Below are 12,611 nucleotides of genomic sequence, written 5' to 3'. Positions count from 1 at the left end.
TTTCAGGGGGAGTTGAGTGATGCTTCGGTTGTGGTTGTGAAGAGGTTGGAGAGGCCATGGAGTGGGGAGAAGGAGTTCAGGGTGGAGGTCTCCACAATTGAGAATATTCAACACGTGAATCTTGTGCGGCTCATGGGAAGTTTAACCAAGTTTTTAATTTTAAAACTACCTAAATACACATCATTCAGCCACATTAATTAAAACTCGGTCCAGTGTGTCACGTCAACCAAAGACTGACGATGTAATATTAGTCCTTAAAAATGGACGGCGTCAACTTTTTGTTGATCTGGCAAACGGCGAGGCCACGTCTTCTGCCAGCTTCCGTCTTAAATATCTGCCAAGTTGCTTGTTTAATTTGTAGAATGAGATTAAGTGATTGGCACGTGTGTGAGTGATTGAAATCAGATTACGAAAGTTGGGTTCTTCTTCGTCATCTCAGTTGGGGGCAAAGTTGGGTTCTTCTTCGTCATCTCAGTTGAAGGTTGGAGTTCGTCTTGTTGAGGAGGTAAGATGATACATATTGTTTTGCTCTTCTACATGTGAATATAAGAATTGGTGATTTAGGGTTTGGGTGGGCACGAAAGTATTTTGCTCTTCTCGTTGGGAAATTGGTAAATATTATTTTACTTAGTTTATCAGAAAATTAATTATTCATCAGATTACTAGCTCATTTGTATTGAAAATTATTTGCGTATAAGCCTTTTTCTGATAAATGTTGTTCTACAGGGTCCTTTGTCGGTCTAGGTTTTCTCTCTCTGTACCTATCGGGAAAGATTAAAGCTTTTTGATCAAAAAGGGCACATAGCAAAATTATGCATTGTTTTTCTTCCTCTTTTTACTGCTTGCATGGTTGGAATCTCGGGAATGGATGACTATTGACATCATTGGTAAGATGTGTTTGCAGGAGGACTTCTAGGTTTGTTTTTTATGGACTATAAGAAGGCTATGAATGGATTAAACATCACAGCAAAGTATTAAATATCAGAAGTCATTTTGAAAAAATTAAATAAGAACGAAACCCATCTTACTGTGTGTGATGTTTCTTTCAAGTTTAGTCACATGCAGAATCTTCAATACTTATATTCACACGCAAAAGATTGAGATGACGAAGAAGAACCCAACTTTGCCCCAACTGAGAGATGACGAAGAAGAACCCAACTTTCGTAATCTAATTTCAATCACCCACACACGTGCCAATCACTTAATCTCATTCCACAAATTAAACAACCAACGTGACAGATACTTAAGATGGAAGCTGGCAGAAGATGTGGCCTCGCCATTTGCCAGATCAACAAAAAGTTGACGTTGTCCATTTTTAAGGACTAATATTACATCTTTCAATACTATGACGACTAAAAACCATCAAAATTTTGAGTAGGGACTAAAACCAAAAATTAGTGATACTTAAGGGACGTAAAACATATTTAACCCTTATAATAATAGTTATATTAAAAAATAAAAATAAAAAATAAAAAAGTGAAATAATAATAATACAAAATTTGATTTGATATGTTAAAATATATTAAAATAAATTAAACAATTATTAAATTTTAAATAGAAACATAAATTTCAAATATGCTAACGGTTTAATAAATATTTAATTTAATTAAAAATAATAATTTTAATTATTATATTTTATAATTTAATAATTATTAAAATATGATTTATATTTTTATAATAATTTTATTAAAAAGTAAAAATAAAAATAACTAAAATAAATAAAATTGAAAATAGTGTTTAAAATGACATTAAAAATATTTAAATATATTATATTATATTAAAATATTAAATTAAATTAAATAATTATTAAAATTTAAAAATAAAAAAATTAAAATTTGTTAATCGGACAAGGAAATCCGATAATTTATTACTCGGATATGGATATCCGATTAAAAATTTTCTTAAAATTTTGTTTTTTATTTAATTTTAATAATTATTTAATTTAATTTTAATAATTATTTAATTTAATTTAATATTTTAATATAATTTAATATATTTAAATATATTAAATGTGATTTTAAATATTATTTTTATTTTCAGTATCATTATTTGAATTAATTTTATTTTTATTTTTTTAATAAAACTATTATAAAAATATAAATCATATTTTAATAATTATTAAAATATAAAAGTATAATAAATGATATTATAATTTTCATTTAAATGAAATATTTATTAAATTTTAAATAAACAAAACCGTTAGCATATTTAAATTTATTTTTCTATTTAAAATTTAATAATTGTTTAATTTATTTTAATATTTTAATATTTTAATATATTTTAACATATCAAATCAAATTTTATATTATTATTATTATTTCATTTTTTATTTTTTATATTTTATTTTTATCATTATTTTTATTTTAATTATTTTATTTTTATTTTTTTATATAACTATTATTATAATATAAATCATATTTTGATAATTATTAAAATATAAAATTATATTTAATAATATTTAAATTTTAAATTAATTTAAATTATTATTAATGTGGTGTAGAGTGACTTTGGTAAGAAAGAGAATGAAAATAAAAAGATATTTATTAAGGTGACTTTAATAAAAAAGAGAAAAAAATAAAAATATTTTTGTTCAAGTTAAAAAGTAAATCTTTTGAAAAGATTGGAGGTGTAGATTGAGTTGTGAGAAACTTAAAAATAAAATTTTTGGAGTGGAAGATGATATATTAGAGGTGTAGGATGAAACACTCATAGATATAACACATAACTTGCAAACGAAATTTGGGCTATTGCTTTCTGCACCTCACTTTTTTTTCTTCTACACCCCATAAAAGTGGTACTTCCCAAATTACTCCTCATAAAAATTATAATAAAAGTCTCTATATCTCCTTATTTTCAATATTTTTAATATTTTGTCTTGGTCTGAGATGGACACGGTTCAATTTCACCAAAAATAAACTTAACATGATTCGGTCAAAGATAAATGGACATAATTCAACGAGAAATGGGTCTGAGTTGACTCTGTTTGAGATGGGTATAGTAGTGAACCTGACTTTACTTCACCAAAGGTAAAACCATCCCAATTTGACTTAAGATAAACCAAAAATGAAATTATTAATCGAAGTTAAGATTGATTCGATCCAAAACTCAGTCGAGATGAATTCAAGTTCAACCTAAGCCTAAGATATATAATAATTGTGAAACTGATTCCAAATATGGTAATTGAGATAACTCTGTTGGGCTATATTAATATCATTCATGAGAGATTTTGAGTACATGATAAAAAAATATCATTTTATTGACATTTTGATAATAAATACTGAATTTATGATATAAATAAAGAAAACAATTTAAGTATATATTTTGTAAATGGATGATGGCACCTTCAATATTCTAACATAATTATATAATTATTTTCTGATTAAAAAAACATGTCTTTACATAATTAATATTATGTTAATATCACTAAAACTCATAAATATTATAACTCTATATACATTTTTTAATAAATATTAAATATATATCTTTTACGGATTCCAGTTAACACGAGTATTTTAATTATTCATTTATTGATTGATGGTGTAAAAAACATCATAGTATCTAATCCTCCTCTACTTACTTTCTGTAGTTAATCCTATCATTATCCACTCATCTTATATAAGTATTTTTAAAAGAAATAAGTGATTGTAAAATTATTAGTAAGACAAATATTAATAATGTAAAAATAGTTTAAAATTTGAAGATATATATATATATATATATATATATATATATATATATATATATATATATATATAATATTAATATTTTTTAAGATATAAGAAGTTATTTTTAAAAAAAATTAACTTTTTAAAATTTATATTTGATATAATTTATTTAAATTTATTCTTAGAAAAATTACATTTATTTATATTAATATTTTAATATACATTTTTATTTAAATTATACTTCAAAATGAATTGTTTTTTCTGATTTTATATTTAAAAATTTATTTTCGAATTATTTTATTTAAAATTAAAAATATAAAAATAAATATATATGTAAATATATATTCATGAATATTTAGAGACATAAAAAAAATCACAATTATTTTTTCAGATAATACTCAACAATTAACGAGCTGGGGTTGGAGAGATATATGTAGAGTAGTGTCTGAATTTGACTTCAAAAATAGTATAGTAAATCTTTATGTGGATAAGAAAATACAAAGGGTGGGAATGGATGATTTGAAACTTATTCTCTAGCTCATAAAAGCTTTATTTCTTTCCAACCACCTTAATGAACTGTTATGCTTTTATTTATTTGTTTATTTTCATTTCAACTATGTGTTTTTTTTATTTCTGCATTTGACTTTTCATTTCAATTATGTGTACAGTACCTTTTTATATATCATTTGTTCGTTGTTTTACATAATGTAATTTGATTTCAATGTAATCCCTTATTAAGTGTTCGAAAAGTTTTATTCGATTGTTCATTTCTCACAGTTTACCAATACATTGTGCTAAAAATATGACTTTTAAGGCTATATATATATATATAATTAACTTTAAAATAGTAAAAGAGAAATAACTCCAATTAGAAATTGAGTATACAACTGCTAAGAAAAAAATAATAATAATAACAAAATCAGCGTACAAATTGAAAGATATGGTGTCAAAATAGTTAGTTTTTTAAATATTATCTTTTTAAAAAAATCTATCTGGTAAAAATGAGGTTAACTTTTAAAAAGGATTTTGTAAATCATTTTTCCTATCTTTTGGAAAAAAAAGGTCTATTATTAAGTAAAGGTGTTGGAAGATGTAAGATGTCTAACTATTGAGTTTGGGCTAACTCTAGATAAATCTTTTATTTTCACAGTATTATGTTTCTTTAATAGGTTTATTTCATTAAAATGATTCGGTAACAAATTCATAACAAAATTAAGTTTAATTACTTAATTAATTATGATTTGATATTGATGTAAAAACAGGTTGTTTTATACCTTTTTAAAAACAAACAGTGAATGTTAAATTGAGTTTCAAGAGAGAATGTGTGTTGCAACTTACATATTTGAAAAAAAATAAAAAATATATATGCACCTTAAATAAAAATAAATAAAAAATGTATATGCACCTTATATAAATAAAATAAAATAAAATGAATTTATTTATATTTTACTTTCTATAAGTGAATTGAAAAGGACACAAAAGTCATCAACCCATTGTTGAACAATATACATGAAAGAAGAACTAAAAGAAAAAAAATACACCATGAAAACCTAAAATAAAAATAACATTATATTAAAAATTATAAAACAGGTTTTTTATTTTAAAGATTTGAAAACCTAAAATTAAAAATGACCCAATAGAGAATCTTAGACTGAGGATTGATGGTGTGGATGCATTTGCAAAAACACACTTGATTACGTTGACGTTTTGTCACATCTGGTGTTAATTTTGTTGGTTCCTTGTTCTTTCCGTGGTCAGAAAAGAAAGAAAGAGGATTGGGAGGGGACAAAGAGCATGTAATTAAGGAAGTAATAAAGAAGAAAGATGAAAGAAATGCAGTAGTAGGTGGTTCTGGGGCACATTAGATATATATTCTTTTATTCTTTTCTTCCAGAGTTTGAAGTTGGAAGGATGAACACATATATGGAAAAGCGTGCAGTGCCAAACTTCAAGAAAAAGTTGTGTTGATAGAAACAAGGAATAGTCAAGGGCATAGCAGTGTGTGATAATGCAGAAGAGAAAAGGTAAGAGAATTGGTCAAGTCACCCTCATTGAATTCATTTCATACTCAATGGAATTAACAAAGGCGTTCAGATGCAAGACACAGCTCCATAGTGTTGGCACTGTCTAATAAATGCCAATGACATTCACAATTAAACGTAGTAGTGTGACTCATTATTGTGTTGAGTGGTTTTTACTCAGAACAAGCAACTGCTATAAATGCTCTTCTTTTACAGCAAGGTCTAATCATCTCTTTCTCCCATCTAATACCAATTTCAACTTTACAACGTCTAACTTGTATCACCAAACCAAAATATCACACGACCAAAACCAAACAAAAAACCTCAAGCAGATACAATTGATCCAACATTGTTCTAGACACCAGGTCAAGTTATTTGACCATACATTTTGTTAGATTTGACCAGAGTTTGTTTTCATTACTAGAACAAGCTTTTCTGTGATTAATAACCATAATCATTGTCTTTTTCAGTGGAGGAATCATCTGCTTTTGTTTACTTAGTTTTGAATTTGAGTGCCTATACATAAAATGACCCAAATATTAAACCGTACAAAAAAAAAAGTTAATTATCTTAATTTTGATAAATTAGATAAGTGAATTATTTAGTGGGGGAGAGAAGATTTTTTTCATTGGTAAGACAGTAAAATAATAATAAGATTAAATATGGTCAGCTACTTTATGTTGACGTCATATTTAAGTTTCTACCTAGAAGTTCTGCAATGATGTAAAGGAAATATTAAAATGCAACTTGAGCTTTGAGGTATCATGATCTTGAGAAGTGTTGTGAAGATTGCGGTACGATTCTTTTTTCCATATCTAGTGTTGTCAAAACTATTAAAATATCCTTAATTAATAACAAGAAAAAGTAATTGGTAATCATACAACCATGCATAATAATTATGATATTAACTTAATCATGTTCATTTTAATCTTGACCATATATCTGTTATGTGCCTTTTCTCACATACTATCTCTCACCAACATGATTTCTTTCTGTGTATGTGAATAATAAAGCAGTTTTTGTGCTGAAATTATGCAGCAGATCAATGACAATAAAAAATAATAGTGAGCTTGACATTTCCAAAACTTAGACAGCACAATGTAGAGTAATAGTATTTCCAAATTGACTTGACTTAGGCAAGCACATGAGGAATTGCTTACATTATATGTATAGAATTGAAGAATATGACAGCGTTGTGAGTCCAAATTTATACATTGTGAGTGACAAAATATGCAGGTGGAGATGATTTGAAGATGGTAATCAAGAAGCCACAAATCAAATGAACCATATTAAATGAAAAGTTTAACTAAAGTAATTAATTACCTATTGCATGACTAAATATATGTGGCAACCCTGATGAAACCCTAGGAGCGGTTGGCAGTGTGGCGGTCATCGCCACCGCCAGCAGCGCTCTGATGCTGAAGCTGGTTGAGTTGCCCTAAGCTGGCAGATATGTTCATGGCCAAGAGGCTTGCATCGTAGTTGTTGCCTCCATCAAAGCTTCTTGCTACTTGTTGGTGTTGGTCTCTGGGAAAAAACTGATGGTGGTGAAAGTGGTAGTGATGGTCTCGGCCAAAGCTGTTAGCAGTGTTGTTGTTCTGGTGGTGGTGGTGGTGGAAGGCTGCGGCGGATTCAGAGGCCATGAGGGTGTGATTGGTGGTGATGCTGCTTAGGTTTTGGTACCTGGAGAGCTCAGATTTGGCGCAGTAGAGATCCATTTGAAGCTGGCGAAGTTGGTGCTGTAAGAGTGATATGACTCCAACACAGCCATACACAGGATCACGGAGTCTCATCTCAGCTTCATAAGCAAGGGAATTCACAGCATCTTCACGTTGATGAGGGTGCAAATCGTTGAGAAGCTTGGTGACATTGCTGGCCCCAAAAATTCTATGAACATTTGCAAACTTCTGGGGTTGGTCGGGAGGAAAATAGGGTGCAAAAGCACACTCGGGTTGGCATTTGCGACGCAAGAACTTGCATGCTGCACATGGTGAATTTGAAGAGGCCATGGTGGATCACTCACTTTGTTGAACAAAATCCTCTTCCTAGTAGCTATAGATAGCTTCTATCTATCTCTTTCTTTTCTTTCTCTCTCACACCACCATTAATTTCTGTGACGCATTCACCATGTTTGTTATCACTATATTGTAAAATAATGATATATAGTAATAAATGTTATCAAGAAAAAAGAGAAGAGATCAATTAATGTGTGTGTTAGATGGCCAAATCCATTATTTTAGGCATCTTTTTTGTACTCTCCATTATTTTAAGCTGCACACTCTTTCCCATCCCCTTCTCTTGCATTTGTTTCCCTCTTTGCATTTTAATAAAAAAAATTATAAAGGCAACTTATTATTGATAATTTATATCCTTATTCTTTTCAAAATTTGGTTATTTTAGTAAGGGAAAAGGGAAACAAATATCTAGGTTAAAAAAATATAATTTAGCAAGGGTGTGTGAACTTTGGTTAATGGAGTAAAAGAAATTGGGAGATCCAAGAGGGAGAAGATGAAAAGAGCAATGGGATTGAGGAAAATACAAAAGTGACAAAAACAAGGAATAAAATATGGATATATAACTAGATTCAAAGATTGATTTACCAGTCCAATTTCATATCCTGAGACAAAATCCTTGATCCTTGTGCTGCTGACAGAGGAATTGAAGACAAAACCAAGAGCCAGAGTTTGTAGATGAGGAAGGAGGTGCTGCCTGTGGAAAAAAAATAATGTTGAATGTTTGAAGGCAGAAGACACTCCCTAGTGTAAGTAACAATGAGAATTGATTGTTTAACTTTGTACGATGGAAGAGTATAAATATAGGGAGAAGAAACTTAATTAATGTAAATTGTTATGGTTATACACTACATTAATTTCCTCTTTTTAAGTTGGATCAATGCATAAATTTTCAATTTTCTCTACTCATAAGTCTTTCACTTGCTTGACATGTCCATTTTCCCCGTCTTAGTTTGTGTGACTTTTTGTGGGTGATGAAGCGACGCGAGGAACGAGAAAGCAGAAATTACATCTTTGGAAAATTGCTATAGAAATGAAAAGAAAGACATATTTGGATTGTTAGGATAGAATTGGTGGATATTCCAACGGTGGAAACAAGTTATGATGTAGAACAAATAAGAAGAAATAATAAAAGTTGTAGAGTGACAAGTTTTAAGGGGTTGGATTAACATTATATGTTATACATTTAGGAAAGTAATTCAAAAAAGTTCAAGATAAACTTGAGAATTTCATTGAATGGAGATAAGTGAAACTAACAATATATAATAAAAAGAATTTACAAACTTAATATTTTAAGATTTATATGAAATCGCTTATATGTGTTGAGTATTGATTTATGACTCATATCCAAACTTTATTTACAAGTTAAAATAAAAAGTGCCTTTATGTATATTCACTGTTTTTTCAATATAGGATTCATCATTGGTTATCTAAAGATTATTGTTCAATTAGTTATTGTCTTAGATTTTCAAATTAATCAATATAAATTCTCAATTCATTTGGAATTCTCACTACTAATCAAAGTATATTCTCAATTAAAAGCAAGAATTTTGTATATTAATCATAGTAAATTTAACCAAAGTACATTCTAAATTAAATATTGCTATGTCTAATCATGTCTATTCTTTTACCTCTTATATCAACTAAAAAGCTAATTAACAAAAGTACATTCTTGATCAATTCTTGTATGTTTATGTTTCTTTTGATTATTGATTTGGGTTATCCTTTTTCTATGTCTTTCATCTCTCAATCACGTCAAAAGTAATGATTTTTACATCAGAAGGTGTTTGAATCTACATGCATATTGATTATAATGAATTCAAGGGTTTCCAGGTTTGATTGAGAATGTACTTTGATTAAATTTAGGAACTTTTATATGATCGAATGAGATTTTGTTACCAATTAATGTACTTTGATTAATGGTAAGAACTTTAACAATAATTAATTGATAATTTACTTTGATTAATTAACTTTTAATTTGGTTAGGAGTTTAAATAATAGACATGATTAAACACAATAGGATTTAATTGGTAATGTACTTGAGATGAATTTATTGTGAATAATAGAAAGGTCTTGCTTTTGATTGAGAATATACTTTAGTTAATTGTAAGATCGCCTCCAAATTAATTAAGAATGTAATTTAATTAATTTGAAACCCACACAATAATCAATTGAACAATAATATGTGGATAACGGATGATAAATCTATTTTGAAAAAGTAGTAGAATTAGTCTATTTTATTATAATTGTTTCACTTTTATCTTTAAGCATTGCATTGCATTTTATTAACCTGAGTCTTCATATGAGTCAAGTATTTGAAAATCAATTATGTATTTGTTGGAAAACCACTCAGGATTACTTTAATCATATCTAGCTTGTTAACCACTAACTTGGCAATATTGAATATGTCCTATAAAATAGTATTAGTTTAATAGCGTCAACAACAACGTATCAACAAGTGCCGGTAATGCAAGAAAAATATGGTAAAATCTCAAATTTTTGTAGTGAAATGAGTATAAATATTTCATTATAACTTACAAATATATAATTGTCATTGAAAGCAATTGTGTATACATTTTGAATTATTGATCAAGTGATTCATATGTAGTTCATTGACTAAGACATTAGGAACTTCAATTTCATAAATAAAAACAACAATAAACAAAATATATTATATTTAGAAGAACATTTATGTCTAATATGTATTATGAAATGTTATATGTTTTTATTTTTAAAGATTTTTAAAAACTTATTTGTATACCACGTTTTTAGTTCTAGTGTAACTTTTTTTGTTTGTTCAAAATAAACATTTTTAGTGTTTTATTTGATTTCATTCTATGAACAATAATATATAGTTGACTATATATGAATATAGGATGAGAACATAAAGTCTAACTTCTGAAAGTTATTGACATTGACTATATGTTGTTGGAAAACAAAGACAAACACTCGTTTCATTACAAGGGAAAGTCTAAGTTAGTCAAGTTGAAGATTACAAAAATCATTAGCCATCATGAATTTCCTTAAATCTTCCAACTAGAGCGACAAAACTCATGTCAGTCTACACCAAAAAAGACAATCGCTCAATTCTAAATGGACTCCATAATTTAGCTAAGTTTAACCTTATAATCTTCAAGTTTCATGGGTGTGGCAATTTTGGATTACATGATTTTGTCATGAAGATAGTTCTTTGTCACCATCAAGATTTTCTTTGGATTCCTTTCTTTGGCTTTCAAAAAGACTAATTGAAAATGAAAATTAGTTGTTTAAGGATACAACAAAACTCTTCTTTTATAGACAACCATATATTCATTTGGTGAGGAATTGGAAACTAAGAAAGACCTTACAAATGGGATTTTTCCTTTGTGGAGTTCCTAGATCGTCTAACATGTATTACACTATCACATGTTTAGACTATCTTATTAGACTATAAAAAAATAGACGTCTACTTGTTGAGAATAAAAATTAAACTTCTAACTATTTTAACTGTCAGTTGACAGTTTGTTTCTTTTATCCACTACTGTGTAAACTGCACATATACTTTGTCCTGTTAATGAGAAAATACTAATCTCGTTTTCTCTTCCTCTCGTTTTATACTCTTGCACATCTCTCTGCATAATTTCATCAAACGTCTAGAAAGGTAACAGTTGATAATAGTGGTATCAAGAGCTACAGGTTCTGAGACCTGGTGAAGATTTGTGAAGTCCAAGAAGACATATCAAGAAGGAAAGTCAAGTCGAACAAGCAATGGCTGGAATGATCCACAACAACCTGCCAGTATTTGACGGCAAAGGTTATGATGATTGGTGTGTTAAGATGGAAGCAATCCTTGGATTTCAAGAAGTAGATGAAATTGTAAAAAAGGTTTTCAAGAACCTTCGAAAGTTGACTCGGATGAAATGAAGAAGTTATACAAGGAAAACAGGCGGCTTGACTGCAAAGCAAGGATGTTATTACATCAGTGCATCTCTGCTTCAATCTTTCAAAAGGTGTCAAAAGATGTCACGGCCAAAGAGGTTTGGGACATTCTGCAGGAAGGTTATGGAAATTATGGAAAAGTAAAGAAGATCATATTACAATCTTTACAGAGGCAGTATGAACTCCTATGCATGGGGGAGCGAAAAACAATCATGGAGTATATTGGGAGGATCCAAATTGTGGTGAATGTTATGAGGGCATGTGATAAAGTTGTGAAGGACAAGAAAATTATTGAGAAGATACTTAGAACTTTAACACCACAGTACGATCATATCGTTGTAGCCATAGAAGAATGCAAGGACCTTGAAACGATGAGAGTGGAAGAGCTCCAGAATTCCCTTGAAGTGCATGAGCAGTGGTTAATTGAAAGAAAGAATGCAGAAAAGGGTGTGATGCAAGGCACAAATCAAGCATTGTAGGCCAGAAATAATCAGAGCTTCAAGGGTCGTGGAACTAGAATGGGTAGAGGGAGATCACGAGGTGGACGAACTGGTGGTAGAAATATATCTGATCAACCCGCGGAAGATAATGAAGCCACAAAGAAAATGAAGAATGACGAGGCAGCGAATCTTGCTCAAGACGCATGCGATTCGGAGCCTGATCATGTGCTGTTGATGAGCACTATAGAACAGGTTGAAGAAGATTTATGCAGAGAATTAGTGCGGGACAGGTTTGACCGTGTAGTTGAACACGTGTTGCAGTCGAACACAATAAGTCATGCAGATAGGTGTCGTCGTAATAAGACCACGTGTCATCTTCGAAGGAAAGGTGTCATGCAGTAGATGATGAAGAAACCGAACGCGTGTTGTTGTCAAGTGAAAACAGTCATGTAGTGGATGATTCATGCTGGTATTTGGACACTGGGTTTTCTAACCACATTATAGGAAGGAGAAAGTGGTTAGTGAATCTTGATTCAAGTATAAGAAGCAGCGTGA

General features: G+C 29.3%; 1 protein-coding gene across 1 annotated transcript; it reads right to left on the bottom strand.

Annotated features, from left to right (window-relative positions):
- Positions 1–6,771: 6,771 nt before the first annotated feature.
- Positions 6,772–7,794, bottom strand: LOC148202538 (protein ASYMMETRIC LEAVES 2-like). Its single transcript, XM_088110358.1, has one exon. The coding sequence runs from the start codon at positions 7,693–7,695 to the stop codon at positions 7,051–7,053; it is 645 nt and encodes a 214-aa protein (XP_087966484.1). The 5' UTR covers positions 7,696–7,794; the 3' UTR covers positions 6,772–7,050.
- Between the last annotated feature and the right edge of the window lie 4,817 nt (positions 7,795–12,611).

The sequence above is a fragment of the Vigna umbellata genome, chromosome 3, assembly GCF_029865625.1.
Source record: "Vigna umbellata cultivar VRB3 chromosome 3, Vumbellata_1.0, whole genome shotgun sequence".
NCBI lineage: Eukaryota > Viridiplantae > Streptophyta > Magnoliopsida > Fabales > Fabaceae > Vigna > Vigna umbellata.
The sequence above is the reverse complement of the archived record's forward strand: the minus strand, read 5'-3'. Positions and strand labels throughout refer to the sequence as shown.

Bases quoted from the DNA above. Each gene is read 5' to 3' on its own strand.
- LOC148202538 (XM_088110358.1), bottom strand. From the start codon at position 7,695: ATGGCCTCTTCAAATTCACCATGTGCAGCATGCAAGTTCTTGCGTCGC.